The sequence below is a fragment of the Triticum dicoccoides genome, chromosome 3B (genome assembly GCF_002162155.2).
Source record: "Triticum dicoccoides isolate Atlit2015 ecotype Zavitan chromosome 3B, WEW_v2.0, whole genome shotgun sequence".
In the NCBI taxonomy this organism is placed as follows: Eukaryota; Viridiplantae; Streptophyta; class Magnoliopsida; order Poales; family Poaceae; genus Triticum; species Triticum dicoccoides.
The window spans coordinates 448,194,244-448,206,200 of NC_041385.1; the positions used below are offsets into that span (position 1 = coordinate 448,194,244).

Sequence of the window (11,957 nt, forward strand, 5' to 3'; positions counted from 1 at the left end):
AGAAGAAAATCTTCAATCTAGACGGCCGGGGCCGTCGTTCCATCATATTGCTCGATGTTCATGGGTTTAAAACCTTCCGGAAACTGGTGCCGCATTACCTCATCAGTAAAGCACATAGGGTGTGCGGCACCCCTGTATCGTGCGACATCACGACAGAGATTGGATGACATCTGAGTTTGGTTCTGATCCCGAATATTGTAATGTTCATCACGCCGGACTTCATAGCCGTTATCTCATGCCGGGGCACGGCCTCATGACCCATAGATCAATCTGGTCTGACCGACTTTATTAGCCAGGTCCCATTGCAAGTCATATGTGTAACCCACAGCTGTTGTCTCCTTGACTCTTCGGCGAGGGGGTGCGGGCTGGTGTTCAGCTTGATATGCCGCTTTACCCCGTCCACGTGGTGGTCAGTCTGGTTGATTTTCCTGATTGTATTTCGATGGTATTGGATCGAGGGCTTCGCCGTCAATTGTGGCGACAGTTTGCGCTTGGGGTAACTTTTGGTAGGTCGCTCGTGGTCGTACTCCTCAGCGGCCAGGACCTTGGTCCACCTTTCATTGAGCGTATCCTGTTCAGCTTTGAGCTGCTGTTGTTTCTTTTTCAGGCTCCGTGCTGTGGCGATGAGCTGTCGCTTGAAGCGTTCCTGCTCAAGGTGTTCCTCTGGGACGATAAAATCTTCGTCACCGAGGCTAACATCCTCCTCGGAGACTGGCATATAATTGTTGTCTTCTGAATCTTCCTGGTCAGCGCATTCGGGGTTATACTGACCCTCCCCCTCTCATCCTGTTCGGATGTGGGCTCGACGGGGTGTTCGGGATCTTCGGCACTATCCCAGGTTTCATTATCACCGGTGTCGATATTACTATCATTTGCCCGACGCGGTCGTGAGCGGCACCGCTGACGTCGGCACTTTGGTGGTTTATCGACAGGCTTGTCCTCATCAGTGTTCTGATTATCCTCGTCGTCCTTTTTATCAGGAGTGTCCACCATGTATACGTCATAGGTTGAAGTGGCCGTCCAGCGCCCTGTGATGGGTGGGACTTGGCCTGATTCAGCGTCAACATCGTCGTCCATACCGTCGATGTCTTCGGACGCGTAGTCCAGCATGTCGGTTAAATCCTCGACAGTGGCTATTAAGTGGGTGGTGGGCGGGTCATAAAATTCCCCGCTCCCAGCCCCCAGCACATGCTGGGTGCATCTCGGAGGCAATTCTTCCGTAATGGCGAGAGATCACATTAAACCCAGTGCTTCATCTAAGGGTGAAAGCTGGGTGAGAGTTCGCGGATCTGTAGGGATAAGTTCGGCGACAGACACATGATCGGGCCCGATCGACGCAGACTTTGATAGTTCGGAGCTATTGTCCAGAGGCGAGTCGAAAACCGCATCTGGGTCTCCAGTCATAAGTTCCATGGCAGAAGAGAGTCCGGCGGGGGTGATTCCCCCTTCCACGGACGTTACTAAATTATATATGTGGCAACTCTTACATTAGACACTGTTGTAGTACATGCCTTAAAATTTGAGGAATTGTAGTACACCCACTATTCTTAGTCAATTCTTTTTGTTATATATGACATAAAAAGTTTTTGTAGGAGAATCAACATATGACTGGATAGTTAGGAGAACAATGGTATTCCCAACCCATTAGGGATCAAGATCTAGACTTGATTGATGATCACATTTTTCCAGATTCATTTCAGTCATTTTGGTAATGTACGTTCAGTGGATGAGACGTTCCCCTCAACTATAAAAGCGTCTGTGACGACTTCGTCAATGTCAACATGATGTGTCGGCTCAGTCTCTCAGAGGTGCTCATACATGTATGATGTCGTGTATGCGTTCATAGGAGTGAGCGTATGTATGAGCGTCTGCATCTGTGATGTGTTAAAAAAAATTCAGAAAAAAATTAGACATAAAATTTTAGTTGTGTTAGTGTTGTTAAAATTTCTGAATTTATTTTTCGTGCCTATTTGATTTTCAACCGTTTTTCAAAAAAAGAATTGATTTTCATCCGAAGAAGCCCGCACAGAGTCGTTGCCTGCTGTCCGTTCACTCTGTTATGTTGGCGAGAGGTCGACGAGAACGCTAGAAAATACTCGGAAAACGGATATTTTCACTCCAATCGTTGGAGCTGCCAAGTCGCAAGTCCGGCGAGTGCTCGCTCCGCCGGGCGTCCGGAAATGCAAACCACCTCTCTGTCTTCCGCTCCGTCCTCTCGGCCCCCCTCCGCGCCGCCGTCTACACCCCCGCCCCCGCACGTCGCCTTCCCCTCGCTCCGTCGCCGGGACCTCCTCTTGCTCTCAGCGTCGCCTCTTCCCCTCTCGCTCTCTCCAGCGGCCGCCTCGGCGCGCGGGCTGTTCCGCATGCCGCCGCCGGGGCTGGCGAACCGCTACTTCCTCGTGCGCGCTGGCGAGTCGGTGTACGAGGGGCAGGGACTCCTCCGGACCAACCCCGTCGCCAAGACCTCCGTCGACAGCGGTCTCTCCCCCGCCGGCCTCCGCCAGGCCGCGCGCGCCGCGCTCGAGCTCCGCCGCCTTGGTGCATGCGAGGACGACTGCTGGATATGGCCCTCCATCACCCAGCGCGCCTACCAGGCCGCCGAGATCATCGCTGCCGCCAACAGCATCAACCGCAGGTGCCTGTCTATCCACATCCTCGTGGGCTATATTTCCTGATTTTACATGAGTATGACCGGTCGGTCAGTGATCCTGCACTGAGATTGTTGGTTACTTGATGCGAAGTAAAATCGTGCCGGAGTATAGCTTCTTGGACGCGCGGGGGCTGGGTGCGTACGAGGGGAAGAAGTTAGAAGCATTGCCAGAGGTATTATTCATCCGATCTTTCGAGCTCCAAGCTAAATTCTACTAGCACTTACTTACATCGAGTATTAGAAGAACAACTGAGCTGAGGGCTCACAGATATCCAGTATATTTAATCAAAGATGTTGGTACCTTAGTTTCTGGAGAAATTTCAGAATATATTATTACAACGAATGAACTTTAGAAATTGGAGTGCACTGACCTTGCAGGTGTACATTGCAAAACTGAAATACGAAGGATTAGTGGAATTCTGCTTGCCAGGAAGGCAGCAACAGTCACTGGTTCTAGATCAGCCTAATAGAATGTGTGAATCTACTAAACCTCTACAGACAGATGGGCTCATTTGAAAATAAGATAGGTTTACAAACATGGATTAAGAACAGGATGTGGCCTCTGTGAATTCTGAGAACTAATTTAGAGAAACAGTACATCCTGACATAAAAGTCATGTTGCCATTTTTATCATTAGGCAAGTTTCCATGCCTGTTTGAAGTTACTGGTAGCTAACCAGTGAGATTAGTAGTATTTTCATAGGTGGACATACGCTAGTGGGCAAATGAGTATCCTGGAGGGAGAATATTCTCGGTTTGAACATAATGTATCGCCCGAGTTATGTTTCCCAGGCTCAACATGATCCGGTGCAACAGATACAGATAATTTTGGTTTAATAGATTTTGTTCCTATCATGATTGAGTTTTCCTTTATTGTGATGGATTTAGGTGTATGCGTCTGATAATATTTCGCCGGACATCAAACCACCTCCTACTTATGATGGTACACCTAACGAGAGCGTGGCGGATGTATTTGTTCGGGTAACACAGCTCATGTCAATACTAGAGACTCAGTACTCAGGGGATACTGTTGTCATCGTTTCACCAGATTCTGACAACTTGTCAATTCTTCAAGCTGGGTTGATAGGACTGGACCTGCGGAGGTAAAAACTAATCCTTGTCAACTCCACTTCATTTTGCAAGCTTATCAGAAAGACTTCCTGTGGACAAACTACTTGCATCAGACATTTGGATTTCCGTTCCCTTCGATGCATAAACATACACCATAAATAGTTGCTGATTGAAGGGAAACATATCCTGGCTATATATTTTAGTTTTGAGTTTTGTGGTCGTTTAGTGGCTGTAGTAAGCTGGATCATCTGAACTGTTGGTCGGTTGTATCTCTCTATCTTAAGTACTCCCTCCGTTCCTAAATACTACTCCTTCCGTCCCAAAATTCTTGTCTTCTTAGAGATTCCACTATAGACAACATACGGAGCAAAATGAGTGAATCTACGCTCTAAAATATGTCTATATATTCGTATGTAGTTTGTAGTGGAATCTCTAAAAAGACTTATATTTAGGAATGGAGGGAGTATGATACATGCAGCCCTCCTGCATGGTTCAAAAATAGAAGGGAAACATATCCTGACTCACTGACTAATGATGCAACTTCTGCAGGCATGACAGCCTGTTCTTTCAGCCGGGTGAGGTCCGAGCCGTTGATCCTGCCAGTATACCTGAATATAAGCAGCCAGCCTCTAGTGTTTTTAAGTGTACAAACCCACCAAGTTGCAAATAATTTACATCTTGTTACCATACGTTTCATATCCCCTGTACATGAAAGAATATTCCCATGGCATTGTATAGCTTAATGGCTGTGTGTAGCTGAAAATGCGTTCACTGCAGCACATCTGACAGCCAGCAAATCTGATAGTTTCTACCATGATACTTCGTATAATGAATCCAAGTAGCAGTGTTTGAATACGCTGTATCATGGTAGTAATGTTGAGATTTTTCTGCAAGGGAATTTACCTTTGTTCAGGGCAAAAAACATGTAAACAATATAACGATTTTGCAATACATCTTTGAAATAGGCGAAAGCTCCAATAACATCTCATAAGTTAAGTACTCACTCCGTCCTAGTATACTATAAAGAGCAGCGCTATGGGGACGATAATATTTGGACGATTTGTGGACGACGAGACGATAATATTTGGACGATTTGTGGACGACGATTCAATCCAGCAGAGGAATCTTGTCCACAGCCAAGCAACGGCCGTTGGATTCTCTAGTCGTGCACAAATCACCCAGAGTTTGTCGTGTGTGGAGCAGTTTTGTAATCTAAATATGTAATATGTTACATTGGTTGTCATAACTGTAAAATAGGGTCTAATTTGCATATATTGTATTTATACATGTATACATATGTAACCTGATCATAGTGAGACGTGAGGTGGATGTATCACCCACGCAAAACCCTAAACTTACCTCTCTAACTTGGTATCAGATAGCCAAGAGGGCCGCCGAGCAAACCCCACGCCGCCGCCCCGATCCATCCGTAGCAGCCGCCGCGCGCTGTCACCCTTCCGCGCCGCCGCCGCCGCGACCTATTCGCCGCAGCCGCCGCGCGCCGCCACCCTTCCGCGTCATCGCCGCCGCGACCTATCCGCCGCACGCCGCCACCCTTCCGCGTCGTCGCCGCCGCGAGTTCGTTTTCTCCACCGCGGCGCGCCGCCCTTCTCCGCGCTGTGGCGATGTCGTCTGCTGCTCTCTCCCTCTCCAACAACGTCGGCGCCATCACCTCGCCCACGGCTGCCACGTTTTCCGCCGCCCTTGCCGTCCCCGCAATCTCCGTCCACCTCGGCCGCCACAACTTCATGTTGTGGGGAGGCATCGCCGGCACCGTCTTCGCCGGCGCCAACCTCCACGGATACCTGGACGGCACCACGGCGGCACCCGACAAGACCATCGCCGTGGGCACTGGCGATGCCGCGACGACCTTCGCTAACCCGGCGTACCACCACCGGTGGACTCAGGATCAGAAGGTCAAGGGCCTTCTCCTCACCTCCATGGAGGAGGATATCGCCTGTCAGCTTATTAGTTGCGAGACGGCGCGGGCGGTATGGACGGCCGTCGGTGCCATGTACGGTGCGCAGAGCCGCGCCAACGTCCGTCACATCCGGCGTCAACTCCAGACGCTGAGGAAGGAGGAGATGTCTGCGGCTAAGTACATGCACAAGATGAAGGCCCTCGCCAACACCATGGCCGTCGTCGGCTCTCCGGTCCGTGATGATGAGCTCAATGACCACATCCTCACAGGACTCGGCTCCGCCTACAACTCCATCGCCGCCTCCCTGGGTGTGAGTAACGCACTTATGCCCTACGCCAGCTTCTACTTGCTCGTTTCGTCATTCGAAGCGTTACAGGCTCAGCAGAGTGCAATGCAGGGGTGGACTCCCTCCGCCAACGCCGTAACCCGCTCAGCCCCCCACGGCAATGGCGGACGTGCTCCATACTCGGAGTCCTACCGCTTCTAGGGTGGGGGTTGCCCGGCCGATGGGAGTGGCCCGCCCGGGCAAGGTCGTCAAGGCGGCAATGGCGGCCCCAACGGCGGCCGCGTAGCAACCCCGGCTACAACGGCAACGGTCGGCAAGGTGGCAGGGGTAACGGCGGTAACAACGGTGGTGGTGGCCGTCACAACAATCGCTGGTGTCCCAGGTGTCAGATTTGCAAAAGCTGGGGTCATGAGGCTGATGATTGCCACAAGCGATATGACCAGGACCACAACACTCGCTCCGCCAACTCGGCCTCCACCAACACCGTCGACTCTCCTTGGGTACTGGACACCGGGGCTACGGATCACCTGACGAGTGGTCTTGAACGTCTCCAGGTTCATGAGCGCTATGATGGCAAGGACCAGGTTCAGGTGGCCAATGGTGCAGGTTTGTCTATTTCACATATTGGTCATTCCCGTTTACCCGGTTCATCCCTGAAACTGCGCAACATCCTTCATGGTCCACACATCAAAGAGCATCTTCTTTCTGTCTATCGCCTTATTTGTGATAATGACGTGTTTGTTGAGTTTCACCGTCGTCTTTTCTTTGTTAAGGACAAAGCAACCAGGCGCATCATTCTTCAAGGTAGCAGTCGTGGGGGTGTCTACTCGATTCCCTTTGCTCGTGCATCGTCCTCGTCATCTCACCATGCCTCATCCAGTGTCCGCATTTCATCATCGCAATGGCATCAGCGTTTAGGTCACCCTACCAATAATGTGGTCACCTTCATTATTCGGAGCCATGACCTTCAGTGTTCTAGTTCAAATAATTCACCATTAGTGTGTGATGCCTGTCAGCGTGCTAAGAGTCATCAACTACCGTATTCTACGTCTTATCATGTCACTACTGTACCTCTTGAATTAATACATTCAGATGTTTGGGGTCCCGCTATTGCGTCTTTGGGGGGGGGTACAAGTACTATGTTAGTTTTGTTGATGACTACACGAGTTTCACTTGGATTTATTTGCTTAAACAGAAGTCTGATGTTGAGCAAGTCTTCTATAATTTTTAGGCTCACGTCGAACGCCTTTTGGATTGCAAAATCAAGGTCGTTCAATCCGATTGGGGTGGTGAATACCACAAACTCCATCGCTACTTTCAACGCACGGGCATCTCTCACCGTGTGTCGTGTCCACATACATCCCAATAGAACGGATTGCCGAGCGCAAACACCGTCATTTGGTCGAGACTGGCCTTGCCTTACTTGCGCACTCGTCTCTCCCACTCAGGTTTTGGGATGAGGCCTTTCTTATGGCATGTTATCTCATCAACTGTATGCCCACTCCGGTTCTCAACAAGGACGCGCCCTTATTCCGCTTGTTTCATGTTCAGCCCAATTATTCCTCTCTGCGGATTTTTGGGTGTGCTTGTTGAACTAGTCTCCGCAAGTACAATGCGCGCAAGCTTGATCACACATCGGGGAGGATCTATATTTCTCGTGTTGTTGTTTTTGATGAGACAGTTTTTCCTTACTCCAACCCCGGTGTCTCGGTTGACATTGCTTCTCTTGAGCATGCTCTCACGTTTCCATCTAATGAACCGATTTCCTATGTCCATGTGCGGAAATACGACCTGTCATATTTGTCATCTGACTTGTTCCCCGCATATGATGCTTTTTATCTTCCCAGGAACCCGTCGCTGCACCTGCACCCGCTGATGTGATCGACGTGCATGGACCCGACGTGCATGCCACGCCTCCCGAGGCTACCGAGGCTGCTGGCCCATCGGCGGCCCCGGCTGCCTCGCCTGCTGGCCTGTCAGTGGCCCCGTCTGCCTCGCCCGCTTGCGCATCCGTGGGCCCGGCTGGGTCGCCAGCTGCGTCCCCCGCCCTGCCTGGGTCGGCCCAGCCCGCATCGCCTGCTTCGGTCGTCGCAGGGTCGCCAACCGTGTCTCCGCCCGGCACTCCCACGTCGCCTGGCTCGGCCCAGCCCGACGGGTCATCCCGGCCCATGTCGCTTGTCGCTGAAGAGACTTCAGCTGCGACACCACTGGTCGGGTCTCCGTCCCTGCCGCCACCATCTACCGGCGATGCAGCCCCCGGGCATACTATGGTCACGTGTCATCGTGATCATACGCGCAAGGCCAAGACGTACACGGATGGCACTGTTCGGTACGACACTCGTCGACACGCTTTCTTTGCCGCACCAACCTCTCATCGGGGTGCTCTTGGTGAACCAGCTTGGCGTGCCGCCATGTTCGAGGAATTCGCTGCTCTTCGTCACACGAACACATGGGTGTTGGTGCCTCGGCCTCCTGGTGTTAATATTGTGGGCTGCAAGTGGATTTTTAAGACCAAGCATCGCCCTGATGGTTCTGTCGACAAGCATAAAGCTCGCCTTGTTGCTCGCGGTTTTACTCAACAGCAAGGGATCGACTATGGAGATACTTTCAGCCCCGTGGTGAATCCTGCCACGGTTCGCGTGGTTCTCTCTCTTGCAGTATCCCGAGGGTGGAGCCTTCGACAGGTTGACGTGAGTAATGCCTTTCTCCAAGGTTTTCTGGTCGAAGATGTCTACATGCAGCAACCCCCTAGTTTTGAGGATGCTCGTTATCCCTCCCATGTGTGCAAACTCCAGCGGTCCATCTACGGGCTCAAACAGTCGCCGCGTGCCTGCTATGCTCGGCTGAGTAAGTGTCACTCATAGCTTGGTTTTGTTGCCTCCAAGGTTGATGCTTCCTTGTTCATCTTCTCCCATGGTGCTATTCAGATATACATGTTGGTGTATGTTGGTGATATTGTGATTGCTGGTTCTACACCTGTTGTGGTTGATCGCCTTGTGCAGTCCTTGTCTACGAGTTTTCCCATCAAGGACTTGGGTAGGCTAGAGTACTTCCTTGGATTGGAAGCGTCCTTTCATTCAGGGGGGCATGACATTGACGCAGAAGAAGTATGCACTTGATCTGCTTCATCGCGTCAACATGGAGAACTGCAAGTCCACTTCCACTCCACTAGCTACACCCGAGAGCCTCTCACGCCACAGTGGTGCATTGCTGAGTACTGATGACTCTTTCAGGTATCGCAGTGTGGTTGGAGCACTCCAGTATTTGACACTCACCCATCCAGATATCTCCTTTGCTGTGAACAAAGTGTGTCAGTTTCTGTCCCAGTCTACGGAGATTCATTGGGAAGCAGTTAAGTGTATCTTGAGGTATGTCAAAGGTACGCTAGACACAGGACTACACATTCATAAGTCCCATTTTATTCGAGTCAGCATATTCTCCGATGCAGACTGGGCAGGCTGTGTTGATGACGGGCGTTCCACGGGTGGATTTGCTGTGTTTGTTCGACCCAATCTTATATCTTGGAGTTCAAAGAAGCAGCCTACAGTCTCGAGATCTAGCACCGAGGCAGAGTACAAGGCATTGGCAAATGGCGCGGCTAAAGCTATTTGGTTAGACTCGGTTCTCACAGAACTTGGAGTTACACAACATCGCACACCTATATTGTGGTGCGACAATTTAGGGGCAACTTACCTGACGACAAACCTAGTGTTTCATGCTCGGACCAAACACATTGAGATTGACTTTCACTTTGTGAGGGAATGAGTAGCAGCATGTGCATTGGGGGTCATGTTTATCTCAGCAGATGATCAGCTAGGGGATGTATTTACTAAACCCGCTACCCGTCAGATGCTAGACCGCTTCAAGACCAATCTGAATCTTGTATGTAGTTCAGATTGAGGGGCATGTAAAATAGGGTCTAGTTTGCATATATTGTCTTTATACGTGTATACATATGTAAACTGATCATCTATATATAGTGAGACATGAGGTGGATGTATCACCCATGCAAAACCCTAAAATTACCTCTCTAACTATAACATCTTATATGACGGGACATGGGAATAATGTTGGGGAACGTTGCAGAAAATTAAAATTTTTCCTACGGTTTCACCAAGATCCATCTATGAGTTCATCTAAGCAACGAGTCAAGGGAGTGAGTTTGCATCTACATACCACTTGTAGATCACGTGCGGAAGCTTGCAAGGGGATGGTGATGATGGAGCCGTACTCGAACGTGATTCGGATCACCGATGACCAAGTGCTGAACGGACAGCACCTCCGCGTTCAACACACGTACGGGACGGACGACGTCTCCTCCGTCTTGATCTAGCAAGGAGGAAGGAGAGGTTGAGGAAGGCAGCTCCAATGGCAGCACGACGGCGTGGTGCAGTTGGTGCAGCAGTACTCTGTCAGAGCTTCGCCAAGCATGTACGGAAGAGGAGAGGTGTTGGGGAGGGGAGGGGAGGGGCTGCGCCTTGGAGGTGTGTTGCGCAGCAGCCCTCCCCTCACCCCTCTATTTATAGGGGAAGGGGCAAGGGGGGGGCCTCTAGATGGGATCTAGAGGGGGGGCGGCGGCCAGGGAGGGGTGGCTTTCCCCCCAAGCAAGGGGGGCGCCCCCCTTAGGGTTTCCCCCCCAACCCTAGGCGCATGGGCCCAAGGTGGGGGGCGCGCCCAGCCCTCCAGGGGCTGGCTCCTTCCCCTTTGCGGCCCATGTGGCCCTCCGGGAGGGGTGGCCCCTCCCGGTGGACCCCCGGAACCCCTCCGGTGGCCCCGGTACAATACCGATAAGCCCCCGAAACTTTCCGGTGTCCGTATGACAACTTCCCATATATAAAACTTCACCTTCGGACCATTCCGGAACTCCTCGTGATGTCCGGGATCTCATCCGGGACTCCGAACAACATTCAGTAGTCACATACTAGTCTTCTTAATAACCCTAGCGTCACCGAACCTTAAGTGTGTAGACCCTACGGGTTCGGGAGACACGCAGACATGACCGAGACGACTCTCGGGCAATAACCAACAGCGGGGTCTGGATACCCATGTTGGCTCCCACATGCTCCTCGATGATTTCATCGGTTGAACCACGATGTCGAGGATTCGATCAAACCCTGTATACAATTCCCTTTGTCAATCGGTATGTTACTTGCCCGAGACTCGATCGTCGGTATCCCAATACCTTGTTCAGTCTCGTTACCGGCAAGTCACTTTACTCGTACCGTAATGCATGATCCCTTGGCCAACACCTTGGTCACCTTGAGCTCATTATGATGATGCATTACCGAGTGGGCCCAGAGATACCTCTCCGTCATACGGAGTGACAAATCCCAGTCTCGATCCGTGTCAACCCAATAGACACTTTCGGAGATACCTGTAGTGCACCTTTATAGTCACCCAGTTACGTTGTGACGTTTGATACACCCAAAGCACTCCTACGGTATCCAGGAGTTACACGATCTCATGGTTGAAGGAAGAGATACTTGACATTGGCAAAGCTCTAGCAAACGAACTACACGATCTTTGTGCTATGCTTAGGATTGGGTCTTGTCCATCACATCATTCTCCTAATGATGTGATCCCGTTATCAACGACATTCAATGTTCATAGACAGGAAACCATGACTATCTGTTGATCACAACGAGCTAGTCAACTAGAGGCTCACTAGGGACGTATGTGGTCTATGTATTCACACGTGTATTACGATTTCCGGATAATACAGTTATAGCATGAATAAAAGACAATTATCATGAACAATGAAATATAATAATACTTTTATTATTGCCTCTAGGGCATATTTCCAACAGTCTCCCACTTGCACTAGAGTCACCAATCTAGTTACATTGTGATGAATCGAACACCCATAGAGTTCTAGTGTTGATCATGTTTTGCTCGCGAGAGAGGTTTGGTCAACGGATCTGCGACATTCAGATCCGTATGTACTTTGCAAATTTCTATGTCTCCATCTTGAACATTTTCACGAATGGAGTTGAAACGACGCTTGATGTGCCTGGTCTTCTTGTGAAACCT

The 11,957-nt window shown here is 50.6% G+C and overlaps 1 protein-coding gene across 2 annotated transcripts; it reads left to right on the forward strand.

Annotated features, from left to right (window-relative positions):
* The first annotated feature begins 2,085 nt into the window (after positions 1–2,085).
* Positions 2,086–5,023, forward strand: LOC119276454. 2 transcript variants are annotated; one of them, XM_037557504.1, is made up of 4 exons: positions 2,086–2,635; positions 2,742–2,823; positions 3,538–3,752; positions 4,686–5,023. In XM_037557504.1, exons 1-4 carry the CDS (start codon positions 2,181–2,183, stop codon positions 4,699–4,701), a joined length of 768 nt encoding a protein of 255 aa, XP_037413401.1. In that variant the 5' UTR covers positions 2,086–2,180; the 3' UTR covers positions 4,702–5,023. The 2 variants fall into 2 exon arrangements, with proteins under 2 accessions (XP_037413401.1, XP_037413400.1); XM_037557503.1 differs by lacking the exon at positions 4,686–5,023 and adding an exon at positions 4,270–4,675 and having other exon boundaries at positions 2,088–2,635.
* Positions 5,024–11,957: the final 6,934 nt, after the last annotated feature.